Genomic DNA, 18,564 nt, shown 5'->3' with positions numbered 1-18,564 from the left:
TCATTTCCGTCATTTCATTTTTTTTCTAACTTTCATATTTGTGAAACAAATTGCTTTAAACATGTCAAAGACACTTGAGTGGAGTGTTAGCCAAATTTTAAAAATAAAGATGATTCATAAAGACAGCATTTGTGTTTATAACCACCGAGATAAAATTTCAAGAAAAAAAAATCACAGTCCTGATTATTTAGGGCACAACTATAAGGTAATAATCTTCAGAAGTTAGAAAGAAATCTCTTTGCTCTCTGCTTCACTTCCCCTAGATTTATATGACACCGTAAACCTGGCCTTCTGGGTGCTCCATCATCCCTATTTCGTTGATTACTAAGTAACCGTCCCCATATTGATTTCTTCAGACTTGGACTCTGTTTGCATTATTATGCAACAGGCTGAGCCCTTCATTGACAGTTTGCTCCTCATCACCCAGTTTTGTATTCTCCTGGAGCTGATGCTTCTTGAGGGGAAAGGCTGTATTTTGCCTGTTGTTAAAAATAGGCTATTGCCTAGGGCGGGGCAATCAAGAGGGTATCCCTTCGGTGCATACTTTTGAAGAATTGATATTGGAGTTCCAAAGAGAGAAAGATCCACGAGTATTGCTCTCTTTAGAAAAATTGGAAGACCTACATCACTGATGATATTAAAAAAAAAAAAAAGAAAGAAAGAAGAAGAACATGGATAATTGTACAAATAACAGGTATATATGTTGTTCTGTTGCAAAAAAAAAATTAAGACTTTATTTATTTGAGAGCGAGCGAGCATGTGTACGAGCAGGAGAGGGGGCAGGGGGAGAGGGAGAAGCAGACTTTGCACAGAGCCTGGGGTTTAATTCCACGACCCGGAGATAAAGAAGTCAGACACTTTACCAAATGAGCCATCCAGGCCCCCCGTGAAAGTCTTTTCTTTTTTTAATTTTGTAACAAACTACACTAACAAGTGTACAAATTAACAAGAATAGTACAAAATGGGGTGTCTGAGTGGCTCAGTCGCTAAGCCTCTGCCTTTGGCTCAGTCCTGGGATCAAGCCCCACATTGGGCTCCCTGCTCAGCAGGAAGCCTGCTTCTCCCTCTCCCACTCCTCCTGCTTGTGTTTTTCTCTCACTGTGTCTTTCTCTCTCTCTGTCAAATAAATAAAAAATAAATATATTTTCAAAAAGAATAGTACAAAACACTTTCTTTTCAGAACCGTTAGAGAGCTGTCAATCTGTTGTCCCATGTCTTTACATTCTCCTATATAACCCTCAAAATCAGGAAATTAACATTGTGCAGTTATGATCATCTCATCTTCAGACTCCATTTGAGTGTCATTACTTACTTGTCTTGACTTTCATTACTTGACACCTTTGAAGCACACAAAAGCAGTCAATTTTGTAGAATGCCTCTCAGTTTGGGTTTCTCTAATGTGTCCTCGTGATTGCAATGTGGTTATGCATCTCTGGCAGTAATACACAAAAGTGGTTGGCATTCTTTTCAGTGAATCCTATCTGGTTGCACATGATTTTTTACAGACCCCATTACTGATGATGTTGACTCTGATCTCTTAAGGAAAGCAGTGTTACAGGTTGGTGTTTTAGTCTATTCGGGCTGCTCTACAGAGTGCCGTAGACAGGGTGGCTTATAAACAATAGACATTTACTTCTCGCAGTGCTGGAGGGCTGAAAAGTCCAAAAAGCAAGGTGCCAATAGATCTAGTGTTTGATGAGACCCTACTTCTGGTTCATAGACAGGTATCTTCTTGCTGTGTCCTGACGTGGTGGAAAGGGTAAGGGAGCTCTCCAGGATATCTCTTACAGGGGCACAATTTCCATTCATGAGGGCTCCATCCTTGTAGACTAGTTGTCTTCCCAAGGACCCCCCTCCACATACCATCTTATTGAGGGTTAGATTTCAACATAGAGTTTGGGGGATGGGGATATCAGCATTCAGTGTATAACAGTAGGGTTCCACTGGAAGTAAACTTTGAAATTAGTAGGAAAGAAGTTGAATACAGAATGCTCTTGGGAATACTTGGGCAGAGGGAGAGGATGAGCCTTGAGCAGTCCTAACAAAGGCCATACCTGATCTCATGGAGAGTTTTGGAGCTAGAACAGGTCTTCAGAGGCAATTTTCTTCAGCTTTGGCAATTCCCAAAGAGAGCTGACCCACCAAGAACCATTTTCTGGCATCACTCCCAGCAACTCCAGGCAGTACATCTCAGAACCGAACCCAGTGATGTCTGTCAGGGGTCCCTACTGCAAAGTTATTTTTTCCCCTCCTTTGTAGTTAATAAGTATTTTATAAGAAATTACCTTGAGACTCTGAATTTATTTCATTCATCATCAAAACTTTTACTGATAGAATGATTGATGCCTGTATGAATTCATAATTTCCTCTTTTAATTAAACAGGTTACTATCATTAATTAATTTGATGTTCAAATTATCCTAGATTTTGCCAGTTGGAAGATTCTCCAACTGGCTTCCATGTCCTTTCTTCCTTATTTTCTGGCACAACAGGATGTTTCAGGCTCATTCTTATGTTCTCCCTGCCCCAGTCCTAAAATCAACCATTTCTCTGAGGAGTCCTGCTTCCTTTTTAATAAAAAAGTAATATTTAGAAGTCATGATCTGAATCCTGTGTGGGCTCACTGCTATTTTACCACCTGTCAGTATTTCCCAATTGAATGTAGGTTTATCTCACTCATTGTTTTTGCTTCTATGAAATATCTATGATGATCCTGACCCCTGACTCCTGACCTTCATAACATTTCTCATCCTTGAGGTTTCTTCTAATTTATACCCAAAGAGACTTGAATGAGTATGGTATATAGGACAGAAAATAATATCACTCATAAACTGATACTTCATGAAACTTCACAACATGACAACTGTGTGCTTTGTGTTTGTGTTAGCTTCTATGACTGCTGTAACAAATGATTATAATCTTAGGGGCTTAAAACAATACAAATGTATTATTTTGACATTAAGCATAATGATAATGACTGATCAAGGTGTAATGATACTTTAACCAAGATCCTTATACCCAATCTTTTCCCTCAGGGAGGAATCAGTGAAATTCATATCCAGGCCTGGCATCTGGAAAGGTCTTGGAAGGATACAGTGTCCACTGAATGGGAGGTGAAAGCAGGAGCCCATCCCTCTCTCCAAGTTGTGTGCCATGACAATTTATTCATTTTAAAATATTAGGGAACTAATTCCATAAAGAGTGAATTTGGAGATGATAGGAAGTGTAACTAGTCTTATCAGATATTAAAATTTTATCAAAAGTGGATTTATTAGACTCTTGGTATTTACTATTAGCTGAGACCAGTTCCCTTAGAATGAGTAGCCAAATGGCTGTTTTTATTAGGTATAGTGTGGAGTTGTTTGGTCTTCAGGAGCTGTTGGGGAGGCAGGCCCAGAGGAAGTCCTAAAGTGAGGATTCTTTGGCTCCTCAGCAGTATGAAACTTCAGAGCATATGCCCTGAGTTTGGGGTTAAACTTTGGAGTTCAAGAGTAGTGACAGATGTTTTTGACAAAATTCCCTCATAGTGCCAATTTCCAAAGGACGGGACTTGGATGTCACTCAAAGTGGGCCAACTTGCACACCTTTAATCCACAAATAAAGAGAAACTTGAAAGTTACCTTTATTTTAAAAATTTTAGGCAAATCAGTGGGCAACAGGTTGCCAGAGAAAATGAGAGAAGACTGGAATATCTTGGGCCTTGGGGAGACAATAGCCTTCTTCCACAGGCATCTCTAAGCAGGGCTTCACTGGTCCAACCTACGATATGGTTCCTTTACATCCTTGTGTTTAAACAAGGTCTTCTTCATGGTCACTTATGTAGTTGATTATGTCATTGTCATGAAAATCAGGCTAGAGTACAGTTCTTTTTATGATGCCCCTAAATGTAAGCAGTGATTAGCTCATGATGCAACTATGAACATCTATAATAAGCAAATGAACACCCATACTTAAAGGTACATAGGATGTAATAAAATGCAACGCTTGTCATTCTTTGTGCCCATCTCTCAAGTTCTACTTTTTGTTGTTATGTCTTTAATAAAGTTGTTCCTGCCTCCACCATCGATTCACTGCTCTAGGTCTGTTAGCGTCATGTGGCATTAGACTTCCGACTGGAATTACAATCTAAACTTGGTGTTTGAGTATAAACTTACTGAGTACAAGAAATATATCATCTACCTCTCATATACTACCTTTGTCAATTCCAGGTAAAGTGATAGGACTTTGCTTATAGTCAGCAATTTATAAATATCTGTTTACATAAATGTTTATTGAGTATGTATTGTTGATATCCACCTGCAGACCAACACCAAATGGACTGCATCTCATTGCCTAGAATATTTCTATGCTGATTTTTGCTCTGTCAGCAGTTGGTTTGATTTCTGGCAATGCAAACTCATTTAACACTTGCTTTTATGAATTGCATTCATATATTTGCATTCCAAAGACAGACAAATATTTTTGTTAGATTACAATGATTTGTCCTTATTCCCATCCGCAATGGCATTAAATTATTAACAAGAATTGAATGTTTTAGTGACAATTTCATCAGAGGATGGCTTTGCTTGGAAGATATTCAGCTAAACTTTTGATCCTATCCTTGTTGGCTAATGACACTGTTTTTGAAGCCAGTTGCTATTATTTTAGCTAAATGAGTCTTTCTCATAGGACCCACAAGCCTAAGTCTGCTTACATGATGGATACAGCTCAAACAAATGGAGTTTTGGCTCCATACAATTACCATTTGCTGGGGAAATTCAGTTCTTGTAGTAGGGAATTTTTGTGGCATGCTCCCTGAGGCTGATTGAGAAGATAAAGGAGGTAGGCATCAAAGCTGCTAGCCATCATACCTCCAGTCAGTGATCCCCACTTTTAATGCAAGTGTATTTTTCTGCCCTCTCCAAACCTGGCTTGGGTTTCCAGAGCCCACGTTGAGGGTGGCAGAACCCCAGGAAAAGGTGGAATCATCCTTTATCCCTCCCTTGAAAGTGTTGCTAACAGTTGGAGTGAAAAGGGGGAAATAAAGCCCAAAACCCTGACATGCATTTTGGTTTATAATCATGAAATACATCAAAGTACAATAAACTAGTCATTGTGGCATCAACATTTTAGCTCTCTCCTTGACATTGTTGAAATCTGGAGGATTTAAACTTCAATGAATTGGTAAAACAATAGACCCTCATTTAAATTCATGCTAGGGAAGGACTAAAACTTGCTCTAGAAACAATTATGATGTAGACAAACTTTGTACTCCAAATAGCCACATTTTTGTACCATATTCCATGAGCAAGTTTCCCCATGTTTAATGTCCACTTGTCTTCCAGCTGTGAAACAAGCTTTAAGGAAAGTTATGGTAATCAGGTTTCATATCACAGAATAATGAATGTAAGCAAACTTCCCAGAGATATAAACATTTTAGCACTATCTCTGATTTGTTCTCCATTGGGAGGATTTTTATTATTGAAAGGCAAAGTGGGAGTATTTTAGGATGTCAAGAGGTCTTCCTAATCTTCTAGATTTTTCTCCTATAGTCTTCACACAGCAGCCAATGTGATTTTTAGGAATAGCTCAAGACAAACAATGTGTTTTTTCTAGTGATTTCTTTTCTCTCTCAGAATAAATTCCAAAGTCCTGACAACAACTTACAAAGCCTTACTTGATGCCCTGACTGTCCCTTACCTCATCTCCTATTGCTCTTTCCAATATTCCTTCTGCTCTAAGGCACAGCAGTCTCTTCAAGCATACTAAGTATCACCTTCCTCAGGACCTTTGCACTTACTGCAGTGCTCTTCTCCAGATGTTTGCATGGCTTATTTCTTCTCTTCTTTTACATCTCTGCTCAAATGCCACCTTACCAGAGAGCCCTACCTAGTCTCTCTCTCCAAATCAGCACCCTAACCCCATTATTTTCTGTACCCTTAAGCTGTTTTATTTATTTTCACGGCATTTACTTCCATTGATATGTATATATTTATTTTTCTATTGTCTGTTTCTCCCCACTAAACTATATGCTCCATGATCCTATCTGTGTTGATGTCACTATATTCTCAGTACCTAGAGCAGTGCCTGGCATTTTTTTTTTTATGTTTTTAAAATAGTTTATTTATTTATTTGAGAGAAAGAGAGAACACAGGCAGGCAGAGGGGCAGAGGGGCAGAAGGGCAGAGGGAGAGGGAGAAGCAGGCTCCCTGGAGCTGGATGCTGGACTCCATCCCAGGACACTGGGATCATGACCTGAGCCGAAGACAGATGCTTTACTGACTGAGCTACCTAGGTTCTTGCAGTGCCTGGCATTTAAATGGTGCTTGGTAAATATCTGTTGAATAAATATTTAGACCATACCACATCAGGAGCCACCTTCTTCTCTCCCCACGTGTCATGCTCAGAAATAAAAATAAAATAGGTTTAATGAGTTTTATTTTCTGTTATGACAATCAGACACCGTATTATAATGAGAATTATAATATGTTCAGCTCCTGCCATGCCCTTCACACATATTATTATTTAAACTTCATCCTTTGTAAGGCTAGTTTACAGATGAAAAACAGACTGGGAAGCTGATTAGCTTTCCCAGTTATAAGTGCTAGACCAAACAGGCCTGGGTTCAAATTACATAAGTTCTGTGAGCCCCAGTTTTCCCAGATATTACATGGTCATAACTGTTAGAGCTGATAGAGAGTATTAGTACTATTTGACACACTACATGGTCAGGGTTCAGAGGTTACAACAGAAATTTCTCTAGGTTGTATAAGCAATGGAAGTGTAGTCAAAGGAATCAGTTACACTGCTGAGAGAACAACCAAGAATCCAGAGCGAATGAAGCAGCTCAAGAATTAGTAACAGCAGAAAATTGCTACCACACTGGGAGTTGGAGGCACATTGTAGAGGAGGAGGGCTTACCAGAACCCAGAAGTAATCCCCAAGGGCTAGAGCTATGGCAGAGACTATCCAGTTCCCAGTGGGAGTTGAGAACCTTGAAGGAGTTTCAGCGTCTCCAGAAGCAGAGAGAGAAGGGAAGACAGACCCTGGCATGTACCCCATCTGCCTCCAAAGGCTCTCATGGATCAAACCTATCTAGAAGCCAGAGAACAAAGGAGCGTGGAATAAGATTTTCTGTAGAACCAGGATGACAGTTCTATGGGGTATAGGCTTTGGGTCTGAGAACAAACAACCAGGAGGCCAACAAGCACACTAAGCACAAACAGTAGTTGGTTTTCCCAAGTTGACAACCTGGAACTCAAATACAGATTCTCTGACTTCTATTCCTCCCGTTCCTTAGGAATTGGATCAGCAATATGAGCAAATCTACAGTGTAGTGTTATGTTCTATAACCAACTTTATCTAAGTCATAGAGATTTTATGTTCATGATTTTTTTTTAAACTAAAAATATTCTGTCTTCTCTCAAATGAGGCAACACATTCCTGTGGTTAAGGGGATTTCCAGAAAACTAGTTTCATTGAGTAAAGCTCCATGGCAGTTAACCACATCAGACCTGACTTCTGGAGCAGACCCCTTAGAAAGCAGCATGCTCAACAAAGCTTGCAACTTAATCATGATTCTTAGGACTTAAGAGGGTGATGTTTTACTTGTGACTGTATACATAACAACTAAAATGGCGCCTGGAACCAGTAGGCACTCAAAAGCTCATGGGTGAAGAATGAACATAACCTAGGGTTAGTTTGGTTCCACCCCTGTCACTCAGAACCAGCATCTCCCACCTAACCAAGCCTCTATTGCTTCTACCCTAACTGTTCACTTATCCTCCCTTTTAGGTCATTATCTGGAGCCAGTCATTTTCACTCTGAGGATACTGTCATGTCTCACCTGAATACTTATTAGCCCTCTGCCTGGTTTTACTCCATGGCTGTCCCCTCCAAGCCATTCTCCAATCCCACCATCAAAGTCATCTTTCCAAAGATAGGGCAGGAGCTTCTCAATGGCTCCTGCCCTATCTCCAGCCCCTCCTGAGACATAGCCCAATACCTTTGCAGAGCCTCAAATGTCCCTTTGGTTCTTACTCTGTCCAAGCCACCTGCTTCTACTACCATAGGGGTTTCATCTTTCCTGTATGCCCCACACTTTCCTTATTCCCTCTGCTGGGAAGGCTTCTCCCCACATTGTCCATCTTTAAAATTATATCCCAAAGCTACCTTCTCTGAGGAATCCTCTCTGCCATGCCTGTACCTCATGGCTAATAACCCCAGCTACAGCCTGGTGTACTGTAGGCACAGGGGCTCTACAGTCTTAATTCATAGATGAAGAAATTCTTATATCTCAATGCCATTGAGGTTATTTCTGATTTTTTCCTCAAGTCCTTTTCCTCCTCTCTATGTTGTTGGAAGCACCTTACGCCAGGCTCTGGTCTCCTCATGTACAGATTATTACCTTGCTTGGCCATGGAAGGTGTGTACTTCTTAATGTTGATGGTGCATCAAGAGGTAGCTTTATTATTATTACTACTATTATTGTTATTATTATTATTTTTTAGTCACCCAAAGAGCCTAACACAGTGCTGGTTATTTCACAAAATTTCATCTTACTCTGAAACAGATTTTAAAAGACATAGGATGGGGCACTGGGTGGCTCAGAGGGTTAAGCCTCGGCCTTCCGCTCAGGTCATGGTCTCAGGGTCCTGGGATTGAGCCCCCCATTGGGCTCTCTGCTCAGCAGAGAGCCTGCTTCCCCCTCTCTCTCCCTGCCTCTCTGCCTACTTGTGATCTCTCTGTCAAATAAATAAATAAAATATTTTAAAAAAATAAAAGACATAGAAAAGATTGAAAGAAAAGTGAAATAAAATTGAGATAGAAAAGGTGCTTAAAGAAAGTCTATCTTCAATTTACCAAATATTTTTTGAGCACCTACTGTGTTCCAACCATCTTGCCTGCCACTGGGTATGCAATGTTAAACACAAATCAGTCTCTGTCCTCAACAAGCTTCCCTTTCCTTCCTCAGTTTGCTGGATCCACAGAAGACACATTGCCAGGAAGCTTTCTTCCCTTAAGAAACATCTGAAAATATATGTATAAACTCTCCCAGGGCAAATTCCTGAGGTCCTCGATGAAATGATTTGCTTTTGAACATTGGCGTTTCTCTCCTCTTCGTTGTTACCACCCAAGATTCCTACGCCTTTCATTTAATTGTTTCTTTTTTGATGGTGGTATTTCGTTTTTGTAGTTGGTAACCTGATGTTTCTGAAGGTAATGCAGGGACTCATCACATCCTGGTTGCTGTGCACTGCTGTTCGATCTCAAGGCTGTTGAAACCAGGTTTCCTGGGCACCTGGGTGGCTCAGTGGGTTAAGCCCCTGCCTTCGGCTCAGGTCATGATCTCAGGGTCCTGGGATCGAGGCCCGCATCGGGTTCTCTGCTCAGCAGGGAGCCTGATTCCTCCTCTCTCTCTGCCTGCTTGTGATCTCTCTCTGTCAAATAAGTAAATAAAATATTTAAAAAAAAAAAAAACAGGTTTCCTTTCCTATACAAGTCTACATACTCCTTTTTCCAGCTCTGCCACATGCACCATGTTGCCACAACAACACTTTCAGGGCCCGTTTGGAAATTGATTGATTATTTTGAGCGTGAGAGATGCGTCTCAGGAAAAACAAATGAATCAAATAGAAAAATGAATTAACATCATGAAATTTACCTTCCCAGCTGGAGACATGATGTATTCATGTGTTCCCTAGAGAGGATCCTCTTTTAAGAATTCACTATTAAAGAAAGTCTGCAATTAGGTGGAGTCAGAGCTCAACTTAAAACATATTTATATGTGAATGGAAAACACCCCTTTAAAGGAAAAGGTTTCGAACTAGAAATTTTCATTTCTTATGAAAGATGCTTGGAATTGACAACTGGCTTGCTACAGGCATCTCGTTCCAGATCTTCTAAAGTCTCTGTGATACTCTTTTTTTTTTTTTTCAGCATAACAGTATTCATTGTTTTTGTTACCACACCCAGTGCTCCATGCAATCCCTGCCCTCTCTAATACCCACCACCTGGCTCCCCCAACCCCCCACCCCCCCACCCACCCCTTCAAAACCCTCAGATTGTTTTTCAGAGTCCATAGTCTCTCATGGTTCACCTCCCCTTCCAATTTCCCCCAACTCCCTTCTCCTCTCTAACTCCCCATGTCCTCCATGCTATTGTTATGCTCCACAAATAAGTGAAATTATATGATAATTGACTCTCTCTGCTTGACTTATTTCACTAAGCATAATCTCTGTGATACTCTGAATCGGACTTGACATCTTCAAAAAGCACGATGCAGTCCCATTGACATTTATGGTGCACCTGTTTGGTACATGGCATTCTGACAGCATTCTATGGGGCTATAAAGACAAGTAAGATAATATCTTTGTTTCGTTTAATAAGAAAAATAGAGATGTAAGTGAATAAGAAAGAACAGTTTTGTTTGGGCTTTTCGGGTGTTGTTACTAAGTCTAGCATAGATGGAGCACAACTTTGGTCACTTCACTTGTAGGCGATGTTGCCAAGATGAGAGAAGTGGAGGTGTTCTGAGGTATAAACTTCTTCATTTCAGAGCACCAAGGCAAAGTGACTGGCAGACCTACTCCTCCTCCTTGCTGAGTATGATCTTCTGGGTTTTAGGTATGAGCAAAATGAAGTAAAAAAAATTCTATTTAGCAACAATATTCGACCATACTGACCATACTATATGCTGGTTGGTGCTCTTTTTGGACTATCTGGGAACCTAATTAGCACAAGGACATTATGTTTACTTTTTCCTTTTTCTGACATTGTGTTTTTAATTAAAAAAAAAAAATTCCAGGCAATCAACTCACTAAGAATGAATTTTTAAAATACAACATGTTCCTCTGTAGAGTTTTGCCTAGGCAGCACTTTGCATGAAGAGGGTTCTCTGGTCTGTGCAATGAATCATTGAGAGCTAATTTTCCCCAGGGACACAGAGGGAGAACATGACCTGGAGGTGGATTTCTCTTTTCTGTCATGTGAATGAGACAAAAATGTTGAGCCATGTAAAAAAGCTCAACCTCAACAAGCCAATATTAGTAAAAAATAAAATCTTAAGGAACTAAATATGTTCACCCACTTCCTCCCGGGATGGGGGTGTTAAGGTAGGTGCAGCTCTCTGTATTTACCCATGTATGTGTAAGGAGAGGATGAGGTTAAAGAAAACACAAGAGTGTTCAAATGTAGGCATAGGGTCCAAGTGAATTTTACCTTACAGTTTTTCCATGGCCTCAAAACTAATTTACAAATGAAAACAAGCACTTAAACTAAGAGCATGTGTTAATTTATAGATCAGGTGGGAAGATGGCACCAATTTTAGATAAGTGTGAAAGAATGCAATCGGTAATTATATTTTTTTCACGGTTAGTAGTCCAATTTCAAAGACTACATTATTAAAAACAAGGTAAGAATCCTTTCTGAGACTTGATATTTTCTGCTTCTGTTTTTCTTGCTCAGATTTTTTAACACAAAAGTCACACAATTTGTGGGGGGAGCAATTATCAGACATTTCACACTTTCAGCAAATATGTGTATGGTGATCACCACCTGTGTAAGGCTGAGGTTCACATCCAGATTTAGCCAAGGATAGTTGATGGGCAGTCGTAGATGTTGATGGATGGGTGTTCCAGAGTGCAGCCTGCTCGTGGTCTCTTATACATGCTACCTCCTGGGGGTGAGAAGGGCTATTTAACGAAATGAAATACTACTCTGTCATAACTTCCTCACTCACAACTCAATCATAGAAAATTCTTCCCCAGAGCTGTCATTGAAATCATTACATTCAGAATTAAACATGGTGTACAGAGCAGCCGACAAGACCCTGCGGTACTATTGACATGTCAGGTCTCCCATTAATAATCAGCTTTTCCATACAGTGAATATGAAAACATCTGTGAATTTGGGTTCTTGCGCCTGCCTTTGGAATGAATGTATTGACTGCCTGTTCCTGATTTGTTTCCACACGCTGGTCTGCTGCAGTGTGTCCTGTGCATATCAGCTGTCCTGCTTCCCCTTCTTCCCTTCTCCTTTCAGTCACTGACAGAGCTTTAGAACCCTTCCCACCTCAAATCCATCGTAGCCCCAACTCCTCTTTGCAACCTCCCCCTGCAGGTTTTCTTTCTTACTACTGGTTATTAAGCCCTTGCATCCATGCTTCTGTCTCTTGCCCCTCCTATCCACCAAGGCATATCCCCACACTGTTCTTTGGACTCCTAACCCTTCAGATGTTCCAGCCTTATTCTGCTCTATTCTTCATCTTTATTTTTAGATAAACAGTTTATCTTAGAGTACTTTCAGTTTAGGGGCACCTGGGTGGCTCTGTTGGTGGAGCATCCAACTCTTAACTTTGGCTCACATCGTTGACCACAGGGTCATGAGATGGAGCCCCATGTTGGGCTCTGTGCTCAGCAAGAGTCTGCTTGATATTCTCCCCGACCCTGGTCCTCGCCCCGCTCATATTCTCCTTCTCTAAAAAAAAAAAAAAAAAAAAAAGTTTTTCGGTTTAAAGAAAAATTATAAGGATAGTACAGGATAGTACAGAGAGTTCTAAGGGTGCTTGGGTGGCACAGCCGGTTGAGCATTGGACTCTTGGTTTCTGCTCATGTCATGATCTCTGTGTTCTGGGACGGAGCCCAGCGTTTGGCTCTATACTCAGCAGGGTGTCTCCTTGAGGGTTCTCTCTTTCTCTTCCTCTGTCCCTCCCCCGACTTATGTGTGCACACATGTTCTCTAAAATAAATAAAGAAATTTTGAAAAATAAATAAATAAACCCTGCATCTAGTTTGCCCCAGTATTAACGTTATACACTAATATGGTATATTTGTCATAATTAATTAACAAAGTAGATACATTATTATTATTATTATTATTTTGTAGTGCCTTCAGTATCCTCCTCTTAGCTCCATATAAGCAACATGATCCAGAGAAAGGAGAACGGGTGTCACAGTACAGAGAACTTGGTCCAAGGCCTGTCTCTAACCTCTGCCTAGTTATATAGATGCCCCTCATGGGACAACCTCAAGGGTCCTCAGTTTCCCATCTGCAAAAATTCCTTCGCAGGAAAAGACCCCAGAAATAAGCCTTTATTCCTGTCACTTTATTTCCATCTCTAGCTATAGGAGCTGCCTTGGCAACTCTAAATACCTTATACAGTAATTAAATTGAACATTTTATCTATGTCTAGTGAAATTCATAAAAAAAAATTACAACCGCTTCCTATGTCTTCAACACCATCTAATACTGTGAGGAATTTAACTAGGAGGTGTTAAAGAAACCAAATGCTGACCTAATAGTAGTTCAGATGCTTGTTATTAGTTTAGTGACATATTTCTCTTTAGAAGAGAAAACTAGGTGATAATATTTTCTTCTTAGGTCCCAGTCTTAGATTCTGAGTCTCCATAATAAATCACCCCTTAAATATATAAAATGTAAAATTCTCTAAGGCACAGGTTGGCAACCATTTACCAGGGCCAGATAGCAAATATTTTAGGCATTGCAGACCATATGGTCCCTGTCACAGCTACTCTAGCCTGCTGTTTTAACACAATCATACTTGAACAGACGAGTGTGTGCCAGTCAAACTTTATTTACACCAACAACCAGTCAGCTACCTTTGGCCTGTAGATCATCACTTGCTGACTTCTGATTAAGGCATGAATGAATGAAAATGACAGTCACCATAACTGATTCAGAAAATCCCAAGTTATGAGTGAGGGACAAGTTTCAGGTGATTCTTACATGGTGATTCTGAAATTTTTAAGGCTTTTTGGTTCATAATGAATGATGTCATTTTTTTTTACTGAGTGTGCATTCTCTTAGTTTAGCATATTTGACTCAGGAATGAACTGGCCCTTGAAGTAGAATTGGATTCTTAAGTTGAATGTCAATGAACCCATCCTGGCTTCCTAAACTTGGTGCAGAAAAAGGATCACTTAGAGGAATCAGAAAGCTTGAGACAGTGCAGGAAATACTGTAACAATAACTGCCATTTATTGAACCGCCCTCCCCATCACCAACTATGATCCGTAGTATCCCACTTTACAGAAAAAGTGGGAGAGGACAAGTACCATGATCACACAGTAAGGGGCTGAGCCAGCTGAATTACTCTCCCCATGGCCACATGTCCCTCCACAGAAGTAACCAGCTTTCACTGGGACACTCACATTTCTTCTGATTTAGAACCAAACCTTGTAGGGCAGGAGCGGATGGGGTATCACCTCTTCTTCCTTCTGGTTTTACTTGCCAGTAGCTGTTACATTTAAACACAAACAATAAATGTTTCCTGAGTTACTCCCTACCATTCACCAAGTGTAAAGCTTTTAGTATGTTATAAAATCTATTTTTCCTTCCATTTCTGGAACTGCAGAGACAAGGAAATGAAAGCTCAATCAGTTAAGCAATTTGTGCAAAGTTACACCTATAGTGAACTGTGGAGTCAGAATTTGGACATAGTTCTCACCAACTCCAAAACCTTTTCCACACATACAAATACCATAGAGTTTAGTGGTTAAACTGCCAGCCTTTCCAACTAGACTGATTGCATTTGGATCTCAACCTTGCTGCTTAACTAGTTGCATCACCTTGGACAAATTGCTTAATGGCCACATGTTGTTAGTTCCTTGATTTGTCAAATTTAGGGTGATGATAATAATTTCCTTCTCACAGTTTAATAGAAGGAATAAAGCAGTGACAGGCACATAATACACAAAACAAGCATTGGCTTTTTCCACAGACTACAAGCTCTATGAGCACAGGAGTCTGTTTTGTTCAGTGTTGTATTCCTAGCACTTAGAATAATGTATAGCACATAGTAGACAATATTGTTGCATGAATGAAGAATGTTCAAACTAGTCTTTAGATTAAGTTGTGACTGTGTTCAAAGCCAGAAGGAATGAACATGGTTCCCCTTTTTTGTTCCTTCTATGGTATACCATGAATTTAACAGGTAAAATTTAATGTGAGTCTTTGAAATAATTGCAGGTGTAATAATGGAAACTAAATGATTGTCCTCTTTATTTCAATGTTCCTAACAAAAGGGGATGTTAGTGCAAAGTAGAAGCTGAGGCTCATCACTCACACATAGCTTCAGAGATTCCCTCCACCTTCATTGCTGCTGCTGAAGGAGCATTATTGTGTAATGCATTTTGAAAACTCCTTTTATTTTTTTTAAATTGAATCTGTCCTTATAGCATAGATTTTATCTCTGAAAACTTGTTTTTACTAAGCTTGTATTATATTTAATACTGTTTCTTCTAAATCCAAGCCAGTATTTAGTGGCAACAGCTGCCAGGAGCCCCTGTAATGAATGAATTATGGTCCCATTTAGCTAGTGAGATTGAGTTTGATGTGTACACTTCAGTACTGCTGAGGGGCTCCAGAGAGCAACAATGCCTCCAGAGAAAAGGGCAGCCTTATCTCCTAGTTTGAACAAGCACAAAGAGGAACATGCACAGGAAATATGGAGGCGCCTTTGAACAAACAGCTCTTGCAGGATTTATGTGCAGCATTCACAGGGGCTAAGCTCCAGGTATTTCCAAAATCACCACCTAGACAATGTTGCACCTTGGCAGCAAACCATTTTTAAGGCTTTATTGGATTTATAATATTCATCCTGAGTGGTGATTAATTGATACCCCTAACACATAACAAAGCATTGGGGTTCTACTCTTTCTCTCCAACTTACACTGTGTAAGTTATTGTTTTCATTAAGATTAAACATCTCACAAAATTACACAGCAGTTAACTTATGCAACCACCTCCTTAGAATGCTCTACCTTTGAAAATATGCCTACCAAAGAATCCTTTAAGACCTCATAGCATAGGGCACCTCCGTGACTCAGTCATTAAGTGTCTGCCTTCACCTCAGGTCATGATCCAGGGTCCTGGGATCGAAGCCCCCACATTGAGCTCTCTGATCAGCGGGGAGCCTGCTTCTCCCTTTCACTCTGTCTGCTGCTAGTGCTTGCTTGTTTTTTCTCTCTCTCAAATAAATAAATAGGGTACTGTGAAGTTATCATTCCCTGAAATTCTGCTTTCTAAAAGTTAGAATTGCTTTTTTAGTGGGATAGGCAAATGTGTTTTTGCTTATTCTGAATGCGATTTGTTATATTACCTATAATAGGATTATATTTATAGGTTGTATATTTGACCTTCTTCATATTCAACTGAAACATGTGTTTATTGGCAGTCGTATCAGGGATTTAGCTTTATGTCCTGGGCAAGAATTCAGGTTCCAGAGGCAAGTTCTCTAGATTTGAATCTTGGGCTCTGCTCCTCCCCTATGCTGGCAACTTCTAGCCAATTACTTGACCTCTACAAATCCCTATTACCTTCTCTTTTTCTTCATCGGTAAATGACGATAATGATATTACCTGAGGAGGAAGTAAAATAACCCATGTAAGATGCTTTGCCTATAATTTTTCATGCATAACAAATTTTAGCTGTTATTTCAATAAAAAATGAAGTAACAGGGAATTTTACCATATTTCCACTTTATGTGTAAGTTTTCTCAGGATACATTTTATTTGTCTTTATTACAGTCATTTAGACCAAATTCTTAATTCATAGTGTTAACCTCAAAACTAAATTTTACCAATGGTTTCCTGAAAAACATCTTATTTGAATTCATTAACTAACAAATGACTATTCCTGTAAGTATTGTTATTCTTTTTTTTTTAATCTAGACATGACAAGTCTGAGCTTCAAAGAAGAAAATCAACTAATGTCGCGTAGCAACACAGTAGCAGAAATGAAATTCAAACCCAAGTCTTATGATTTCAAGTCCAATTAATTATTTTAATCTTCAGCTACAAGATGACAGAGTGAGAACAAAAATGGTTTGTGAAATAGACTCAACACTTCTTCTCTCTTCTCAAAGGTCGCTACCCTCAGGAGAACAAGGGAACCTACATTCCAGTTCCTATCGTCCCGGAGTTGCAGAAAGGCAAGTGGGGGGCCAAAGTTGTCATGAGAGAGGACAGGTCTGTCCGGCTGTCCATCCAGTCTTCTCCAGAGTGTATTGTGGGGAAGTTCCGCATGTATGTTGCTGTCTGGACCCCCTATGGCATACTTCGTACCAGCCGAAACCCAGAAACAGACACCTACATTCTCTTCAATCCTTGGTGTGAAGGTAAGGAGCAAGCATTTTTCTCATTTAAAAAAAAAAGTTCCTCATTTTTTTCCAATGCATCTCTTTTTGGAGGGTTAGCAGAATTATTCTAGAAGATATGTCCCTTTTCTACATACACTGTTTCCCATGGTTGAAAGACGGGAAAAAATGAAATTTGTCCTTAATATATATGAGGACAAAGCCTGTGCATGTGAAATTAGTACTGGTAAACATTTATTCCAGGAAATAATCGAAGAATGCCTGAAGTTGCACAATTAGTTAATTGTGGAGCTGGGTATTGATGGTGTCACTTCTGTGTATGTTATTACTCTGTAAACAAAATGGGCTTTCAAGACTGTTAGGTTCTATAATCTGGCTTCAGAAAAATAGGATAAAGTTGATCCTATCCATAGTAAAACAAACTTCTCTATCTCCCTAATTCAAGAACAGAAAGCCTGAAAGTTGGAAGAATCCCATAAATACCAAGTGGATATAAATTTCATAAACCATAACTCTGGATGTACAAATATGTAACTTTAGTTTAATATAATACAACTTAATCTCTACTGCTATTCTGATTCTCCCTTTCGGTTTTACATAAAGGGAGAATCTACTTATATTCAAATAAAATAGGTCAAGTCCTAGGATTTCTCTCAATTCAGTTTAAAAACTTAGTCACGCACAGTGCTTTTCCCCCATCCCCGTGTCTGCCCTTCTTTATCTGCCCACTGCTTCCATACTTGGAATGGAGCTGATTTTCAGTTCCAGAAGCAGAAGCAAACATTGCAGCTGCATTAATGGGAGAGGGTGCACTTTTGCATCTTAAAAAATAACGCCATGAAACTTATTAAAAGCTGACACAGGATGGGAGATGTCTCACATCATCTTACTTCCTGTGTAGTGCTCTCCACTATCTTCCAAAATGAGGCTGTATTTTTTTTTTTTTTTTTTTTTGCTGATTTTGAATGATATTGCTTGTGAGAATGGCATTTGAATCAGGGTTGAGCTGCACTTACCTATTGATAATAAGTGAACAACAACATTGTTTACTCATATATAATATAAAACCGAATCCTACCGACCTTTACTTTGAATTATCAGTTCCAGTAGTGTTGGCAGATGGCACTGAGCTAATCCTATACTCCCCACTCTCCACCCCATCATCTTGTACCTGATAATCCTATCTCTGAGACAGGTGTCCAAGGCTGATGGTAATAGGAGATGTTAATAGGGCTATGTGCTGTTCAAAGGTGCCCTCCTGTGTACAATAATCTTGTCAACCAGATATAAAGCATTCTGTGACTGAGGGGATGTGGTGCTGCTTACAGAGGTGGGGAAGACTGAAGGGAATGAAGGTGTAGAGACACACTATGATTTTCAAAATGTTAAGTTGGAGTTAACTGTAGATACCCAAGCAGAGATGACAAGTAGGTATTCCATTCTGTGAATCTGGACACAAGAATCAGAGTT

At 39.7% G+C, this 18,564-nt stretch overlaps 1 protein-coding gene across 2 annotated transcripts in view; it reads left to right on the top strand.

The window, feature by feature from the left end:
- Nucleotides 1-18,564, top strand: part of F13A1 (coagulation factor XIII A chain) — a 163,747-nt gene that overhangs the window by 31,359 nt on the left and 113,824 nt on the right. For both annotated transcript variants that reach the window (XM_004753663.3, XM_004753664.3), the window contains exon 4: nt 16,864-17,115. In XM_004753663.3, the coding sequence (XP_004753720.1) occupies nt 16,864-17,115 (252 nt within the window). The remainder of the gene's footprint in view (nt 1-16,863; nt 17,116-18,564) is intronic.

Source organism: Mustela putorius, unplaced genomic scaffold (genome assembly GCF_011764305.1).
Source record: "Mustela putorius furo isolate JIRA1106 unplaced genomic scaffold, ASM1176430v1.1 tig00003870_pilon_pilon_pilon, whole genome shotgun sequence".
Classification (NCBI taxonomy): domain Eukaryota; kingdom Metazoa; phylum Chordata; class Mammalia; order Carnivora; family Mustelidae; genus Mustela; species Mustela putorius.
This window is presented reverse-complemented; position numbering and strand designations above follow the sequence as displayed.